The 16,511-nt window shown below is 48.5% G+C and overlaps 8 protein-coding genes across 8 annotated transcripts; 4 read left to right on the plus strand and 4 right to left on the minus strand.

The window, feature by feature from the left end:
• Positions 1-14: 14 nt before the first annotated feature.
• Pdw03_8897 (Ham1-like protein) lies at positions 15-853 on the plus strand (the record flags this gene model as incomplete). Its single annotated transcript, XM_014681511.2, has 6 exons — positions 15-185; positions 242-315; positions 374-518; positions 572-608; positions 663-727; positions 785-853. The coding sequence occupies 6 exons, from the start codon at positions 15-17 to the stop codon at positions 851-853; spliced, it is 561 nt and encodes a 186-aa protein (XP_014536997.2).
• A 92-nt stretch (positions 854-945) lies between these two features.
• Pdw03_8898 (Putative adenylate kinase fap7) lies at positions 946-1,620 on the minus strand (the record flags this gene model as incomplete). The annotated part of the gene is made up of 3 exons (XM_066102091.1): positions 946-1,147; positions 1,207-1,355; positions 1,438-1,620. 3 exons carry the CDS (start codon positions 1,618-1,620, stop codon positions 946-948), a joined length of 534 nt encoding a protein of 177 aa, XP_065957174.1.
• A 251-nt stretch (positions 1,621-1,871) lies between these two features.
• Positions 1,872-3,520, minus strand: Pdw03_8899 (Peptidase C78, ubiquitin fold modifier-specific peptidase 1/ 2; the record flags this gene model as incomplete). Its single annotated transcript, XM_066102092.1, has 6 exons — positions 1,872-1,908; positions 1,956-2,160; positions 2,215-2,369; positions 2,420-2,451; positions 2,504-2,971; positions 3,023-3,520. The coding sequence occupies 6 exons, from the start codon at positions 3,518-3,520 to the stop codon at positions 1,872-1,874; spliced, it is 1,395 nt and encodes a 464-aa protein (XP_065957175.1).
• Positions 3,521-6,610: 3,090 nt separating this feature from the next.
• Pdw03_8900 (Aspartokinase) lies at positions 6,611-8,267 on the plus strand (the record flags this gene model as incomplete). Its single annotated transcript, XM_014681513.1, has 3 exons — positions 6,611-6,738; positions 6,790-6,870; positions 6,938-8,267. 3 exons carry the CDS (start codon positions 6,611-6,613, stop codon positions 8,265-8,267), a joined length of 1,539 nt encoding a protein of 512 aa, XP_014536999.1.
• Positions 8,268-10,674: 2,407 nt separating this feature from the next.
• On the plus strand, positions 10,675-12,786 carry Pdw03_8901 (Winged helix-turn-helix transcription repressor DNA-binding; the record flags this gene model as incomplete). The annotated part of the gene is made up of 1 exon (XM_014681514.2): positions 10,675-12,786. One exon carries the CDS (start codon positions 10,675-10,677, stop codon positions 12,784-12,786), a length of 2,112 nt encoding a protein of 703 aa, XP_014537000.2.
• A 670-nt stretch (positions 12,787-13,456) lies between these two features.
• Pdw03_8902 (Cell cycle control protein Cwf14/Bud31, putative) lies at positions 13,457-14,032 on the minus strand (the record flags this gene model as incomplete). The annotated part of the gene is made up of 3 exons (XM_014681515.1): positions 13,457-13,600; positions 13,658-13,788; positions 13,861-14,032. The coding sequence occupies 3 exons, from the start codon at positions 14,030-14,032 to the stop codon at positions 13,457-13,459; spliced, it is 447 nt and encodes a 148-aa protein (XP_014537001.1).
• Positions 14,033-14,332: 300 nt separating this feature from the next.
• On the plus strand, positions 14,333-14,742 carry Pdw03_8903 (Magnesium and cobalt transport protein and translocase of inner mitochondrial membrane, putative; the record flags this gene model as incomplete). The annotated part of the gene is made up of 2 exons (XM_014681516.1): positions 14,333-14,432; positions 14,567-14,742. The coding sequence occupies 2 exons, from the start codon at positions 14,333-14,335 to the stop codon at positions 14,740-14,742; spliced, it is 276 nt and encodes a 91-aa protein (XP_014537002.1).
• Positions 14,743-15,469: 727 nt separating this feature from the next.
• On the minus strand, positions 15,470-16,374 carry Pdw03_8904 (60S ribosomal protein uL23; the record flags this gene model as incomplete). Its single annotated transcript, XM_014681517.1, has 4 exons — positions 15,470-15,557; positions 15,614-15,900; positions 15,973-16,022; positions 16,350-16,374. The coding sequence occupies 4 exons, from the start codon at positions 16,372-16,374 to the stop codon at positions 15,470-15,472; spliced, it is 450 nt and encodes a 149-aa protein (XP_014537003.1).
• Positions 16,375-16,511: the final 137 nt, after the last annotated feature.

Here is a 16,511-nt window from a genome sequence, read left to right on the forward strand (position 1 = left end):
CTGCACAGCCGAAAATGACTCTCACCAAGCTCAACTTCATCACCGGCAACAAAAACAAACTCCTTGAGGTGCGGGCTATCCTCGGTAATGCCATCGAAGTGGACAACCAGGAGGTCGATGTCCCCGAGATCCAAGGCACAATCGAAGAAATCGCCAAAGAGAAGGCCAGACGTGCCGCCGAAGCAGTAAATTCTTTCTGGGCTCTCTCTATTAAATATCCCATCAGCTTACGAGGGAATAGATCAATGGACCTGCCTTGACCGAAGACACTGCGCTTGAGTTCCATGCGCTTAAGGGTCTCCCTGGGCCATACATGTATGTCTTTGCCATGTTAAAGGCTTACTCTCTGAGAATTGTACTGATGATTACCAAGCAAATCATTCATGGAGAATTTGGGCCACGAGGGCTTGAACAAGATGCTCGATGGCTTCGAGGATCGGACTGCCGAAGCTGTGTGCACCTTTGCCTTTTGTCGGGGCCCTGGTGAAGAGCCAATAATTTTCCAGGGGAGAACTGAGGTGAGGCAAATACAGTTATTTCAACATTGTGTAAATCTAATTGTGATATACAGGGTGCCATTGTGCGGCCCAGAGGCCCAGGAAAGTTCGGTAAGTGAACCTCTAACTGAGTTGTGCAGAGAACCAAGATCTGATATATGGCAGGCTGGGATGCTATCTTCGAATATGATGGCAAGGAGACATATGCCGAGATGGACAAGGAGGAAAAGGTAACAACGATTTTGTCTCTCCCTAAAAAAGCCATGTGCTAAGAGTCCCGCGAACAGAACAAGATATCGCACCGGTATAAGGCACTGGTGAAGTTGCAGCAGTGGCTAGCCGAAGGCCAACAGTAAATCGCCATGGGTATATAACTCGGCCCGCAAAAGACCATAGAAGAATGAGAAACGAAGATCCAAAAAAATTGTTAATGGCCCAACAAATTCCCTCAATCCGCATTTTCGGCGTGTGATTTCTTCCACGAATCGACCCATTGCGCGATCCGCTGGCAGTTCGAGTCCACATCTGCGTCCTGTTCGCTGTTCAGCTCTACCACGATCTCTTCGTCGAATGCCTCTCGCGCTTCGTCCGACAGGACGCCAAAGATTTCTGCGTCAACGTTCTCTTCTAGCTTTTTCTCGTGGTAGCCCCTTGAAGTATGGATGTTAGTTTGAAGCCGTAGATATATTTACGTAGTCGATTGTCATACCGCGAAGAAAGGCGATCATATAGAATATTTGTTGTGGGGCAACGGAGGACAACGACGAGGTCGATCCAGGACTTGGGAAAAAGGTCGCAGGCGTGCCAGTCGATTAAGTAGCCACCCTTAGGAATTTCGTCTTCAAGGGCATCGAGGAGCTGTGTCGCGTGTGATTTAGCATGTGAACTTTTGAGTCTTTAAACATGGCGAAAAGAGAAGCGCTGTGTGAAATGTTCTCACCTTATCCTCATCGACCACCCATGTCTTCAATTCCTCGTCATATTCATCGAAGCATCCACGGTCCTTTGCGACCTGGTTAATGGACAAGTGCTTCAAGCCGATCTCTTGCGCGAGTTGCTCGCAGTGGACAGTCTTCCCCACGCCGGGGGTGCCGGTGATGATCACATTTGGAGAGGTGCGCATGTTTTTCTTAAAAGGGTGGATTCTTTAAAGTGGAATTGTGAATTGTAGACTGAAAATAGTTTCCCCAGACGAAATAATTCCATCGGACTAATTTTCGTCCCGGCTATCTTATCGTGGAGGGGTAAGTTGCCGCATTGGGAATGTATAAAAGACATTTATATCAACTTCGCTTGGTTTTGTTTTTTTGTTTTTTTTTTTGATAAATGATCATGATGCAAAGAATATGCAGAATTGAATGAACCAGCTTGATTCTATTTTGCTTCATGTTTCGGGCTGGTTATAGATAGCCTAGTACTGATTAGCACAAGTTTGATGCAAATTGGATCATCACTCACTTGAGAAGCTCAAAAATCTTGTACTTTTGCAGGTAAGGCGTTCCTCTGCGATATGCTTTGAGAAGACGAGTGGGATCCGAAGGCTTGACAAACGCTCCGATCAGACGCTCCATTGCAGGGGAAGTCTTGAACATGGGATCGAATACCAGCAGATTTGCGCTGCCGTTGTCTCGTATTTCAAACCCGATGATTGTCATAGAATGACCTGGCTTAAGTTAGAAAGAGACATATATTTGCTGAAAGAGCTACGGGGCTGTACCTTGGTGCTGGAAGTATATCGGCGGGAGATCAGTCTGAACGATCTTCGTCTCGTCTTCTGGTGAGCACGCTGATCGAAAATAGTCGGCGACATCAATGTAAAGAGCATCACAAGCCCGTAGGTCGCTACTCTCTGAGAGACTTCTGGCTTCACATCTGGGAACCGGGGTCAGCGGGGCTGAAATGAAGCAGGCTGGACAACTTACGGGATCCCTAGGCTCATGAAAAGTGCTTGTGCCTGGGCAGGTGTTAGCGTATAGTAAATAATCAGTGCCGATCAAAATAATTACTTCAGGTGTTCCAATAAATTTGCGCGTATCTTTGATACCACCTGTCTCAGCTCTTCCAGAACTATTGAACCCCATATCCCAGGCCGATTCAATCATATCTTGTAGCTCGAGGATCGTCGGCCCCTTATTTGGGAAGTGCTCATGGCCAAAGCCACGGGACTTTTTCAGCCAAGAAACCATCATCTGAATATTGCGATAGCCACAAAACCCGCCTTCCCGGCGCATCTTGCAGATATGGCGGACTTTGGGGCTACAGAAGAATGCCCGTTGGACGGATTTGTCCTGTTCACACAGCCGAGTAAGAACAGGAATCAGATGATCCGTCTCATTTTCTACAGTCTCGCGCCGTGTGAATTTCCCATCCGATGTGATTTGGGTTTGTTTTGAGATGCTCCCGCCCTTTTCCAGCATTTTCTTTAGCCATGATGGCATTTTCTTCTCATGGGCATGGGGGCCCAATTCAGAGCGCTGGATTATTGTTAGTATGTATCTCTAAGAATGCAAATATAAGACATATACCCCTAATCTCTTAATCCCATCGGCATTGGTCGTCCTTAGCGGACTGTGAGGCCGCGGTGGCTTCGCAGTGTTTACTCGCGAGGAGTCTCGTTGCATCCCACGCTTGCCTCCCTTGTGAGAGTCGAGTATGTCGAGGGAATCCTCGTCAAAGAGTCCGTCATACCCATGGTCATGTACGTCTGCAGTTGAGCGTGCCGAAGTGGCCCCGAAATCATCCAGGGCCATGGCCTCTGCAGCATGCAGATCCAGGTGACTTGAGAGCTCGGCAATTTTTATCATCTCACCACATTCATGTGGACAGTTGACATATTTGTCTGCGCCCTCCTCGTCCTCTGGTAGTGAAGCCGAGATTTGGGTTGCGAACTCTTGCGGGGTTTCCTGCAGAAAACCCGTTACCCCAGTTTCTGGGTGGCAGAACTCAATATGTTGGGACACAAAATTAGCGTCGGAGTCTGTAAAAGGACAGAAAGGGCATGAGGCGGCGTTACTATCGGCCATTAAGGAGTTTTCATCCAGTGCTGACGCTAGAGGGGAAGTTGCTAGATTGATGCTTGGCAGACACCGCTTGCGAGAGGAGCAAAGAATGTATGTATGTAAAGATGCAGATAAAAAGAAAGCTGAATTTGAGCGAACAACAGAGGTAGAATCAGAAGTATAGACAAAGGATTTAATTTGATGCCTAAACGAGCTGAACAGTGCTTGTTTCTCGAGACCCACCCACGGCGGAGTTTGGTGTCCTAACGCAGGCACCTGGACAACTCACACCATACAACATATCCTCTTATTTCCAAGCATTAAGAAGCATCTAATCATTTATCCAACAGTTGTATGGTAAATCTGCTGGATTTACTGATTTGCCACCATTCCCACCTGACTTTGACTAGAGATAGAGACGTGATGAACTCGGCTCACTGCCTAGGTGACATCTTCTGAGGTAAATAAGCAATGCAAGAAGCCAATCGCCCTTGAATCATTTAAATCCTGTTCCATAGCCAAAGATAGTCGTTGGTCATCACTTCCAACACAGGTCGAGCGTCAACATCCGTCGTAATGGTGTTTTAGACAAATGCCATGCGATTAGACTCTCTCTAGAACTTTGCCATATTGCACCGGTTTCAGTGCATGGGCGACTACCATAGTCATGATTGCCGCAATACACTGTCCAGCAAACGATGTGTGTGATCTGAAGCGACGCAAGCCCAGAAGTACGACGACGATGGGCAGCAAGCCTCCAATGATTATTCTAAACATGTTGGCTACGGGCGAATGGCCGCAAGTTACGAGCACATCTAGGTAGCTTCTTTAAAGTGCTCCAAACCGATTGAATGCTTTCCAGAAGATCCAAAAATTGACTATCACGATCCTTGCATTTCTGCCATCCTTGTATTCTTTTCTTGATTAGAAACCCGGATAGCACACAGACTTCCTCGGTAACTAGGTCCGGTTTGGTGAGGAAAGAATGCAATCATGTCTCCGGTAGTAAGGAAAATATCGTTTTAGGGTATCGAGTCTTTGGCCACTAGGAATATTATTCCGTACCGGATGTGTAGTATTGAGCAAAGACGTCAACAGATTTTTGCTTGGAGTGAGTGCTGACATCGCCAATCGCATCCAATTTTTTCCGTGAAGCGTTGTTTGCAGCAGTTGCTCGCTCCTAGAAGGGCGGTGCTAAGGATATTGATCAGGAAGTGTAAGCCCATTGTCAATTCTTAGAAGTCGAGCACTTCCCCATGTAGAGTGAAGCAAAGGAGAAAATCTGCCCACTATCCTCTGAATATGCCAGACTAGCAGTGATGACAGCGAGGATTATATTCAAGGGAAGGTCTCCACCAATCATCCGTTAATAGGTTATAATACCTTTTTTCCATCTGCGAATAGGATTGGGTTCGGTCGTTATTTATTGCACCTCCTTCTTGGGCACTCTAGAATAATTTGGATACCAATGACCTGAGCTGAAAATTGATCGTGGCTGCGACTTGCTCATTGGTTCCTCTGCATAGAGCTGTTGCTTTTAAAGGAACCTTTTGGGGCTGAGCGCTGCCACACTGCCATTGGGGCCAGAAAGGACAGTCCTCCCACATTGACAAAGTGTGTCAAGATCTTTGAAAGTAAAACCTAAGGATATCAGGCAGGGGAGTCTATCCCTTTCCGGTTGTAAAATTCCTAGCGGTAGTGTCTTGGTAATCGTCTCCCCGACATGGCAATAAGAAAGTGCTGTCACCATCTCCTCCTTAAGATCAGCGAACAGAAGGACTAAGTACATTTTACTTCGTAGGGGCCGAAACAACGTAGGCGTTTATGTTGCGGTAGTAACTCGTCTCTCGACGGTGTTAGGGCTTGTCATAAATTCAGTAGAAGGGGATATATAGCAAGTATGAAAATTCCTCGAATAGTTGATGCGGTTTTTTTTTCGGTTACAGTTCAAGGCTGAAAAGCTGCGTTGAACTTTTTGAGTTGACGTTTGCATTTCAATTTTACCCCTATGATATGTTCAAGAATGCGGAGTGCTCCTGATTCATGAACATGATCCCTGTTCTCTGACTCAAGATGGCCCTGAGGACGATCGAGAGCTAAATGAAGCTAAACACTGCATGGCATGCTCACGTGTCACGCCCACCCCGATGACCAGGGAAAAGAGAATCAGGCCAGGAGTATACATGGTAGAACATGTAAGAGGTAATTATACGCAGAGGTATATGGAATAGAATACTGCTGCTTCAGCTTATCCAGAGGCGGCTATAGAGCGTTGATTCGGCATCTGGGCGGGCTAATTCTGTTTGTCAGAGCCTAGCCATTATCATATCATTATCATCCAACCTAACGTGCCACGAAGGACAAATGTGGATCAAGGCCTGGGCGGATAGTGAAAGCGATACGGTCAAGAAGGATGCATGTTTCACTTCGCACTTTCAAGAGTCGGTATATGGCTCTCGTGAATCCTAATCGGAGGCCCGTGGCCGCAAATGCTAGGTGAGCTTTGTTTCGATGGCGAGGTCAAAATCAAGGAGCCCTGATATGCTGTTAGTAGAGGGGCTAACTCTGTGGCATCCGACGTTGTAGGTCCAGGACATGGCTTGGGACTCAGTGTCCATGTGGGGTTAGAGAAGTCAATCATCCACAGCTCGAAATCGAAATGTATGGTGCCACTGTCGTTAACAGTCCTCCAATGAACTTGACATAATGTCTTTGAGGCAAGGTGACTTCCTGGCATCATGATCAGCAAACCGAATAAATCAATATTGTGAATCAACAATAGGATGCAATACAGATACAGGATGCCACTTGGGCACCTGCCATTTACACTCCGGAACAACATTCACCCCGATGAGGCCGAATGAGGCAATGTGGGGCCCTTCACATGACAATTGCGTGATTGGTGGGACCTCCGACATCGTTCGTTCCTGACCAGAACAGGAAAGCGGTCTTTACTCCCATAACTCTATTGCCAATTTGAGTCACTTAAAAAAAATTATGCAACCCGATGTGGCCCCAAAGGTCTCCGCTTTCGCCGGTTCCCCCCTCCAAAACCACTTCTGACTCCCTTGTATTGCATTGTACACTGTCTATACTCATTCTTGGCTTGACATTATGGCCACTACTACCTTCGATTCAAATTTGCCAGTGACCGCGCAGGCACACAGAAATTGGGTCGTGCAGAAGTTTGGTGGTACTAGCGTGGGCAAGTTCGCGCGCAATATCATTGAGCAGGTCGTCCAGTATGACGCATTTTCTCGATTTCGACATGATGGAGACTGACAATCTTACAGACCCAGCCTCTTAAAAAACAGAGTCGCCGTCGTATGCTCTGCGAGAAGCAGCTCTACAAAAGCTGAAGGCACAACCAACCGGTGAGTCATCGTGATGCTCTTCATCTATATCACGATTGAGGTTCTAATACCAATTCTTTCGGGGTAGGCTGCTGCGGGCAGCGCGGGATGCTGAACATCCTCGTTCGCAGCAATATCTGACATTGGTGGAGGCTGTTCGTTTGGAGCATGTTCAAGTCGCCCAGGAAGAATTGCAGTCGGCCGAAATAAGAGATCAAGTGATTGCGGACATCACCGGCGAATGCGAACGAGTACTCAGGTTCCTTGAGGCCGCTCAGACCCTGGGAGAGATTAGTGCGCGCTGTGTGGATAAGGTGATGAGCGCCGGTGAGAAGCTGAGCTGTCTGCTGATGGCCGCTCTACTGCAAGACCGCGGGGTTGATTCGCAGTATGTGGATCTTTCTGAAATTATTGATTTCCCCATTGGGCCCCACGGGTTGGACCAGGACTTTTATAATGCCCTGGCAGCGGCTTTCGGCAGCCAAGTTGAGGCCTGCGGACACCGAGTACCTGTTGTGACTGGGTACTTTGGTACCATCCCCGGTGGTCTGCTCGATCAGATTGGTCGTGGATATACCGATCTCTGTGCCGCCCTTGTGGCAGTTGGAACCCGCGCGGCGGAGCTGCAGGTGTGGAAGGAGGTGGATGGTATATTTACCGCGGACCCGCGTAAAGTGCCAACGGCTCATCTGCTCCCGGCCATCACCCCTGCTGAAGCCGCTGAATTGACCTTCTATGGATCCGAAGTCATTCATCCGTTCACCATGGAGCAAGTCATTCGCGCAAGGATTCCTATTCGCATTAAGAACGTCATGAACCCTAAGAACGAAGGCACTATTATCTTCCCTGACTCGGTGGCCGAACTGGAGAGAACTACACCAGGACATGACCCACGCCTGTTCCGGACTCGGAGTCCCAGTCTTGCGAATACATCGAAACGCCCGACCGCAGTCACCATCAAGCACAACATCCTGGTGATCAATGTGCATTCCAACAAGCGGTCGCTCTCCCATGGTTTCTTTGCCGGTATTTTCTCCGTATTGGACAAGTGGCGCCTATCCATTGATTTGATCTCGACCAGCGAGGTCCACGTGTCCTTGGCCCTTCACTCAGAGATGCCCCTTCTGAATGGAAACGGACGGGATGAGTATCAGGTCATTGACGATGATCTCCAGGGCGCATTAAATGACCTGGGGAAGTACGGAACTGTGGACATCATCCCTGAGATGGCCATTCTCAGTCTGGTGGGCAAGCAAATGAAAAACATGATCGGGGTTGCAGGGCGTATGTTCACCACTCTCGGCGAGAACAGCGTGAATATCGAGATGATCTCTCAAGGTGAGGAAATAATTGCTGATCCCCACTCCTCTCCCCCCCCCTTCCCCTCCCCCTACCTTCAAATCCTTAACTGGTACTAACTGGATCTTTCTTTTCCCCCTCACAGGTGCAAGTGAAATCAATATCTCTTGCGTTATTGAAGAACGAGACGCCGACCGTGCCCTGAATATCATCCATACGAGCATGTTCACCTTCTTGGACTAAACGTCCCCATTTGCGCATCGAGCAAAAATTCATTGTTGTTTAAGATATCCCTTGGGTTTGGTTGAAAAAAAAGGTGTGCATCCACCGGAAGTCGAAGCCCCTGAAAGACAGGGGTTCATGACTTTGGTTGGGAAAAACAAAGCATAGACTTTCTTTTTTGTGATGCATGGGCTTGGCGTTGTCTCCTGGTTTCAATTTTAGAATAGAAGTCATGAAGCGTTTGTTTCATGAGGGTTGCTTTCCTCAAGGTGTTTTGGAATTTGAATCACTACTACTGTTTCATATACATCAGATTCTCTATCAGATTCTTCTTTCACTTCTTGGTTTGTTGGTAGTGCTCATCCCTGGCTCCTTTTGCGCTCCCTAGAAAGGACTGAGAGTACTCTGGATTTCTTACATCTATGTTGTACACTGACAATACTTTCCCTGTATGGTATAAGTAAAATCCTCCGCAGATGCACTCTCGGAATTCTAACGATTGCGGGTGGTGAACGGACCATCTTCTGCGAAGCCTTGTGGCATTGGACTCCTCAGCTCAAATCTCCTTCGTTGCCCACTACCTTCCTCTTCCCCGATAGTGGTCCCTGGATTTTTGTCACAGAGTGTACAGGAACTATTTGATTCTAGGCGATGGCCGTTGTGTTGCTGAATCCTCTCATGTGAGCGTGGACCGGTGTTGCCATCTTGGTAAAGAAACATCTCCATACGGAGTACGGAGTACTGCGACTCTGAGTGCTCTGATGAAAACAACTAGAAAGGAAAAGCCTCGGTGGAGGGGAGAATGGTACATCCAACAACCTAGGAACGGCATAAGTACATGGATCTGCTACCAGGAGTTTGATGTGCAAGCAAGGGCATGCAGAGGAAAAGACACTAGAGATCTCCCCTAGATTTGAACAATGGATCCCCCCGTTCTAGTTCCAATTCTTTGCTCTATGCTACTCCATACTCTGAACGGAGTCCTGATTATGAGGTCCCGGCACCTGCACGCAAGTGGGCAGCACATGCGTTGTACAATGTAGGCCTGTAAAATCGATTGGCCCTCGATGCACCCGGGAGCAATTGGCCACTAGTCAAGGGCGTTGGAGATCCTCCATGACAGCAGATAAAAACAAGGGGCGAGAAAGCAGCAAACGTCTCAAAGTTACATCGACGTGTCCACATACCGGGAGAACCGGGCCAATTGGAGTGCCAATGCTGGGTTTAAGAATACCCGGTATCTGATGTCTCGGTCTTGATGGAGTCGTGTCATACTTGCAGGACCAGATTGTATGATATCTTCTGTATGCACCGTAGTGTACTCAGTAGACCCAGACCTAAAGATAGATATGTCTCCTTCCAATATACTTCTCTAGAGCCACAATATATGCTCGATAGTAGAAGGCAATAATGTAGACCTGACATACTCCGTTCATCCTCGGTGGATCAGATCGACACTAGAAAATGTGAGCAAGGGAGGGGACCCCCTTTGGTCAGATATGAATTGATGTTACCAATAATACCACCCCGATAATTGCCCATCTTCCATAATAAAACGCGCGACGCGTCTCCAAGATGACCATACGTGACAGGTATTATCGCACTATCTCACTCCATCTTCGATCTCCCTCTCTCTCCTCCCCCCGCCTTTCTTCTGCTCTGAAAAAAAAAAAATTGAACCTGTCTAGAATTCTATAATAATGATTTAGTATCTTCCAAGAGTTACAGTGGAAAGTGAAAAAAAAAATTCTCAAAGGGTCTGATATCCTGATATCCTCTCTGCCTTTGGCACAGTGCCCCATTTCCCGTCTTTTTCTTCCAAAACCCGGTTTACATCAAGAGTCTTCTCTCTATCCTTTCTTGTACTCTCTGTATCCTCTTTCTTTCTTTCTTTTTTTTTTTTTCTCTCTAACCTCTAACCTCCATCATTTGTCGGCTTCAACAGTCCGTACTATATTTTGGTTATTTGTTGTTCCCAAATCGCAAATCTCATCCCCATCTGTTATCTGTGCGGCTTGATTCGCGTCTCGGAAGTGTGACGCCTTAGCGCCTTGTGGCCCAACTTGTTTAAGCTGCATGACGGCCTGAGGTTGTTGGTTTTGCTTCTCGATCTGCGGAATACTATTGGTCCAACCGGAATTCTCTGCGCAGTCTCGTCACACCTAGACACGGCTCGCTCGTTATCGCAACGCGGCCGGAGGCCTTGTTTTTGAACAGTCGCGCTCATCTCTAAGTCTGTTTACGCGTCATATGGTCCTCCTGGTGACTGGTGATATTGCAACTTGATTCCCCGTCGTTTAGGTGATGGGATCGACGCGTTCTACGGGCGCACACTATTCTTCAGTGCTAGCCCCATCAGCCCAGGAGATCATCAGATCGAGGCCCCGTCTGCAACCCTCACCGCTACCACTTCAGCCCATTCACAACTCAACTCGCCATCCGTCTTCGGGCCCGCACAGGCAATCGCCAACCAAAGGTCTTCACCCTCAGGGCTCCCATTTGCGACACGGAAAGCTCGGTTTCATCCCCATATCTGCTCCTCCTCCTCCCATGTTTGCCACCGACTCCCCAGCCAAGAAACCGCCGTTCCCCATCTACTCTACTACCTCTATGCCACATTCTGCTCTCTTCACCACATTCTCCAGCGTGAACCTCGAATCATCAAGAGAAAACCATCTCTCCGAAGAGCTATCCAATGACAGTTTCGCGGACTTCCCAGAACCGTCCTATGAATCCAAACTTCCAATGAAGCGTACACTGATGGAGGCTGCGCCTCTCAAGGAGCGATCTAATAAGAAACAAAAGCGTGACGACGCGCCAACTACTTATCTACCTGAACCGCACGATATGCCACCGGTGGAAGATGATGGCACCAAGCCTCCGTACAGTTACGCTACGTTGATCGGGATGTCAATTTTGCGCGCTAATAACCGGCGCTTGACGCTAGCGCAAATTTACAAGTGGATCTCCGATACCTTCTCATACTACAAGAACAGCGACCCCGGTTGGCAAAACAGCATCCGACATAACCTCAGTCTTAACAAGGCATTTATCAAGCAAGAGCGACCTAAGGATGATCCTGGCAAGGGCAACTACTGGGCCATCGAGCCCGGGATGGAAGCGCAATTCCTCAAAGACAAACAAGTGCGCCGCGCCACCATGTCGAGTCTTCCTCTCCCCGCCGCTCCTCAGAGAGATCTCATGCAACAGTCGCAAACTGCAAGCACCACGACCTGGATGGTACCGCCGCAGCATGCTTATCATGCGCCACCTCACCATGCATCTGCCCCCAGGCCAGCCCCAAATGACTTGTCTTCGGACGCCACGTTACCTGCGTCGGATCCTGCTCTTCAAGATGATGCGGACGAAGTGATTCCAGTTCCTGCACCACGCGCAGCGCCTCGTTCCTCGCCACCGCAGGCCATTCGGTCATCTCCTCCCATCGCTCCTCCCCGATTCGCCCGCCAGGGTACCCCTCCAACCCCCACTCACTCTGGCCCTACCCCTGCACCTCGCCCGCGCAAGCGAAAGTCGATTACCATGAATGACAGCGGTTATTTCTCGTCTTTGGAGTCATCGGCTCTAAGACCTAACAAGGCTGGGCACATTTTGACATCTGATCTAGATATCGAGCCTCCGCGCATCAAGCGCGGCCGTGCTGAAGAAGAGATCGCGCGCATGCGCAGCTCTTCTCACGATGTCAGCCCTGGCCAGCCTGCAGCTCGCAAAAACCCCAACCCACCTATTGGTTCATCGCCTCTCCGTAGCCAGTATGTGAGCATGCAGCCGCCTCCGTTAACGCCCATCATCAAGTTTAAGAAGCCGGTCAGACCACCACCATCTGTGTCTCCAAACACCAACCTGCGAAATCATCGCCGAAAGATACAGCAGATGGTCAACTCACCCATCAAGCATTTGGGTCTTTCTGAAGATGCTCTCCCTTGGAGTCCGGCTTTCAATCTTCAGGACGAGTCATACACCCCTCACGATCATTTCCACACCTCCTTTGATGTTTTCGCGGATCCTGGATCAGCACAGTTATCGTACGGATCTCCGGAGAAACGCTCCATCAAACGTCCCCGAAACGACAGTGGGAATACCGTACTTTCGGACATCACTTCGGTGAACATCAATAGCAGACTGGGCATGCCCTCGATGTCCCGCTCCAGGTCCTCAATCTTCCCCGAGTCACCATCTAAGCTCCCCGACACAACCCGATTTGGAGATGCTGGCCAGGAAGACTTCTTCTCGTTCCATCTTTTCGATGAGGGCAATGACAGCCCAGGCGAAGTCGACGGAGTTGATCTTCTGCAGGGTTTCCAAAAGATCGGAGGCATAAGCAAGGATGACACCTTGAAGCCCAGGGCGCTTCATCGACCACAAATAGGCCACCGCCCCAATGCGACCTTGTTTTGAGATGTTCCCAGCTAATGATTTGCTTTTTTTTGGTTTGTAGGTGGTGATCTCTGGGAGACCCACCTTGTTCGATTTGATTATTCTCCCTTCTTACCCCTTATTGTCCTCCTGCTTTTCTGGCCCTGCAACCTTTGTTTCTTGAGTTTTGGGTTGAATTCTGGAGTTGGTTCTCGGCGATGTTTCCAAGATCTTGTGGGCGGTGTTTTTCTTTTGAGGATTTTTGGGCCGCGCCGATGGAGCCGGCTCTGACATTTCCTCCACTGAGCCCAGGATGGCCTGGTTACGATATTAATGACGATGCTAAGATGTACATGCAAGCGATGGTTTTTTTTTATGATTTGGATATCGGGGTTGGGGCTATCTTTATGGGAAACTACTGGGACACATTCGAAAGCGTTACTTTGATATAATGTATGTAGTTAGCAATTGAAAGTCATTATTGTCTGCTTATCAAACTGATCCATGTGCCATTCAAGCTTCGAAGGGTATCTGATTGACCCGATGAATGGATCGGACGGAGTAACAAAAAAGAAACAGAAACAGAAATGCATAGTACCGAAACGCCCTGTCCAATGGATGCATGTGGTTGACAACCACAATCCACCCCTACCTCCCGGGGTCCCCAGTCAAATCAAAACCCTCCAGTCACCGACCAGCCTCGGCCTCTTGTTTAGTCGCTGCTTCCACAGCCGTTGCAGCCACAGCTGACACACTGAATAGTTTGGTTCTCCTTGAGCTGCGCCTTGGGCACTCGGCAGATACACGTGGAATTGAAATTCGTCTCTTTCGTTTGGACACAGCGCAGGCAGCACAACTAGGGAAACCAGTTAGTCCAGGTCCTCAGCAAAGGTCACCGCAAAGGCAAACCTACCTTCTCATAGCCCTGCTTCTTCCACTTGGCAATCAAGTTCGCATCGGCATACTTGTTCTTAAGCAGGAAGTCGTACAATTCCTTCGAGATCGCTTCTTTCTCATAGTAAAGTTCGTAGATGTAACGTGAGCCTGTTAAAATAAGAGGGGCAAAAGTCAGTGAACCCGTAGTTCTCGAATGCCGCAGAGAGGAGCAATTCGTACGTTGATGGCTGATCTGAAATATGGGCCAGAGAACTTCGTATTTCTTCTTTCCTTCGTGTGACGCATTCTCCGCATCCTTCATTTTGTTGCTGAATTCCAGCAAGGTATCTTCGATGTCGTCGAAGCCAGCGGGAGGCGGTTTGCGATTGCGGGAAGTGCGAATCGGAGGCATGGCGGGTGACAGATTACAGATGAGGATAATAAGATAAAGGTAATGCGATAATCAAGGCGATCGTGTTCGATCTGACGCTGTGTCAATAGGTGCTTTTATTTTCTCGATGTTGAATGAGAAACGATGGACGCAAGTTGCTATCGATAGGGAAAACTGCGCGTCATTTTTGTGCCTCTGTTCACCGCCTTTGACTTTGATTTACGGACATCCTCCAGCTACCGTCCAGTGTCTTGCTGCTATCCCGTTTTCCGTTTATCCTATCTCGCTTCAATTGCTACTTGCATCACATATACCGCCATTATGGAACAACAGCTCGATCTCACCAAGCTCTCCGAGAGTGATAAGAAGGAACTCAACCAGGTCCTGACCAATGAGGCTCAGAAGTCCAACATTCAGCAGAGTGAGTGGTTCATCTTTCTATCTGGACATGCTAGGGATCTATACTTCACATTCTATATGAAACGGACTCCGGTCCTAGCGCTTGATGATCTCATCCCCTGGAGTTAATCTATAGCTAATATCAATTCCTCCCAGCCGTCCACCACCTGAATGAAGTGTGCTGGGAAAAATGCATTACCAGCAAGATCACCTCCGGCACTCTCGATAAGTCCGAGGAGACATGCGCACAGAACTGCGTTGACCGGTGGATGGATACCAGTCTGTCCATCCTGTCCAAGCTGGACAGCATGCGCGGCGGCCCCGGTCACTAAGCGTTAAATGTCTTGTGTTCTGCTACTGCTGTTTTCTGATGGCTGTCCGGATGTGATGCATATCTAAGGATCTTAGTTATTCTCTCAGAAGACTGATATGGCTTGGGAGCCCGTCACGCTCTACTTTTGCTTCTTGGACAGCGGTTGGACGGTTTTATTTCGGGGGGTTTTGGATGGATAGACGGATTGTGGAACCATCATTTGTATACTAGAGTGCCAATTTATGAACTATGTTGTCTTGTACAACATGTAATGGATGTTTAATGGGGATGTTGTTTGTAGATATGTGCATCAGTCTGTTTGTGCTGGGATGCCACCATCTCTTGGGTGCTGAGAACACGCGACCTTGGAATGTAGGCTAGTTCAGCTTGGAGAACCATTGTCTAGATTGTGAAAAGCAAACCATGTGGAAAATTGGGCAACTTCAAACGTCTGACCCTTGCTGAAAGCAGGTATACAGCATTGGCAAGATCAGCTGGCCATTTACACCATCTCCGGTCAACATGAACTAAAGAAATCTACAACAATGCGGCGCACTGCTACGTGGTCTGAAACATGCCTTAGCCATTACAGGACCGACAAGCCCAGCGATTCTTTTGGAATCGTGTATTTCACGTTCACAAGTTATGTTCTTTTTGATCATTCAGCCCGGCTGGTATTTTAGCATCACCGTAGTGAAAAACAAGTTCGCCAAACCCTAAGAAATCCCTTTTCAAGCATTCCCCGCTTAGACAATGGCCAGCTTGGTGGCAGCAATGTCAAGAGCATCGACATCGGGGGTAAGACGGGCGAAGGCCTTCTTGGTACCGTCAGGGCTAAAAACCACAAGTTAGCTTTTAATTTACCTATATTCACCAAAAAGGAAACAAACCGGATAAGAGTGTTGATCTTGACGGTGTCAACATCGTACAGCTTCTTAAGAGCCTGCTTGATCTGGCGCTTGTTGGACTTGACGTTGACGATGAAGACGAGGGTGTTGTTCTCCTCGATCTTCTTCATGGCGCTCTCAGTGTTCAGGGGGTACAGAACAATCTTGTTGAAGTCCAGAGCGGGGCCGTGGTTGACAGACACACGGGGGTACTTGGGGGACCGCGACAGCTGGAGGGTCTTGGGGCGGTGGAAGGTGGCCGAGGTGCGGACCTTGCGGGACTTGTGAAGCTGTTGCCACAACCGCGTTAGCGATAGGCTCCAAAAGGGTTTCTTTGGTCTGCTTCATCTTTTGCTACGTACCGAAGCGCCCTTGGCAACCGCCTTGGCGGCGGCGTTGGCCTTGTTCTTGCCTAATGAGATGATTATGTTAGCCCAATGAACGGTAAGATGAGAAAAAAAAATTTCCTGAAAAGTTCGTCCGTAAATTGCCATTTGTGAATTTGCCTGGATATGGTAGGTCGAATATTCTGAGACGGAGGCGCAGATTGGAGATCAATGTTCACATGGCGATGCAGAGGTGTTCTGCAAAATGTCCTGGTGTCTGCGACTCTTTGCGAGGTGATCTCCAAATATCGAAATTTTTGAATCCGAACATCTTCCTCCACGTGCACACGGCAAATTCACAATTGGCAAGGCGACGATCGGAATGAGAAGAGCGCATAGTTATCATAACATACCGGTCTTGTTGTCGGAGGGGGCCATGGCTGTCGTCGGTCGCTGTCGATGATGGATTATCGCAGTGTCAAAAGTCGAACGGATTTGGAGTTGTCTTCGCTTAGCGAAAACCCTAGTGTTGTGTGTGGGTCAGGTGACCCGCGGTCCGCTGGGTCTAGTGTCTT

The sequence above is a fragment of the Penicillium digitatum genome, chromosome 3 (assembly GCF_016767815.1).
Source record: "Penicillium digitatum chromosome 3, complete sequence".
NCBI lineage: Eukaryota > Fungi > Ascomycota > Eurotiomycetes > Eurotiales > Aspergillaceae > Penicillium > Penicillium digitatum.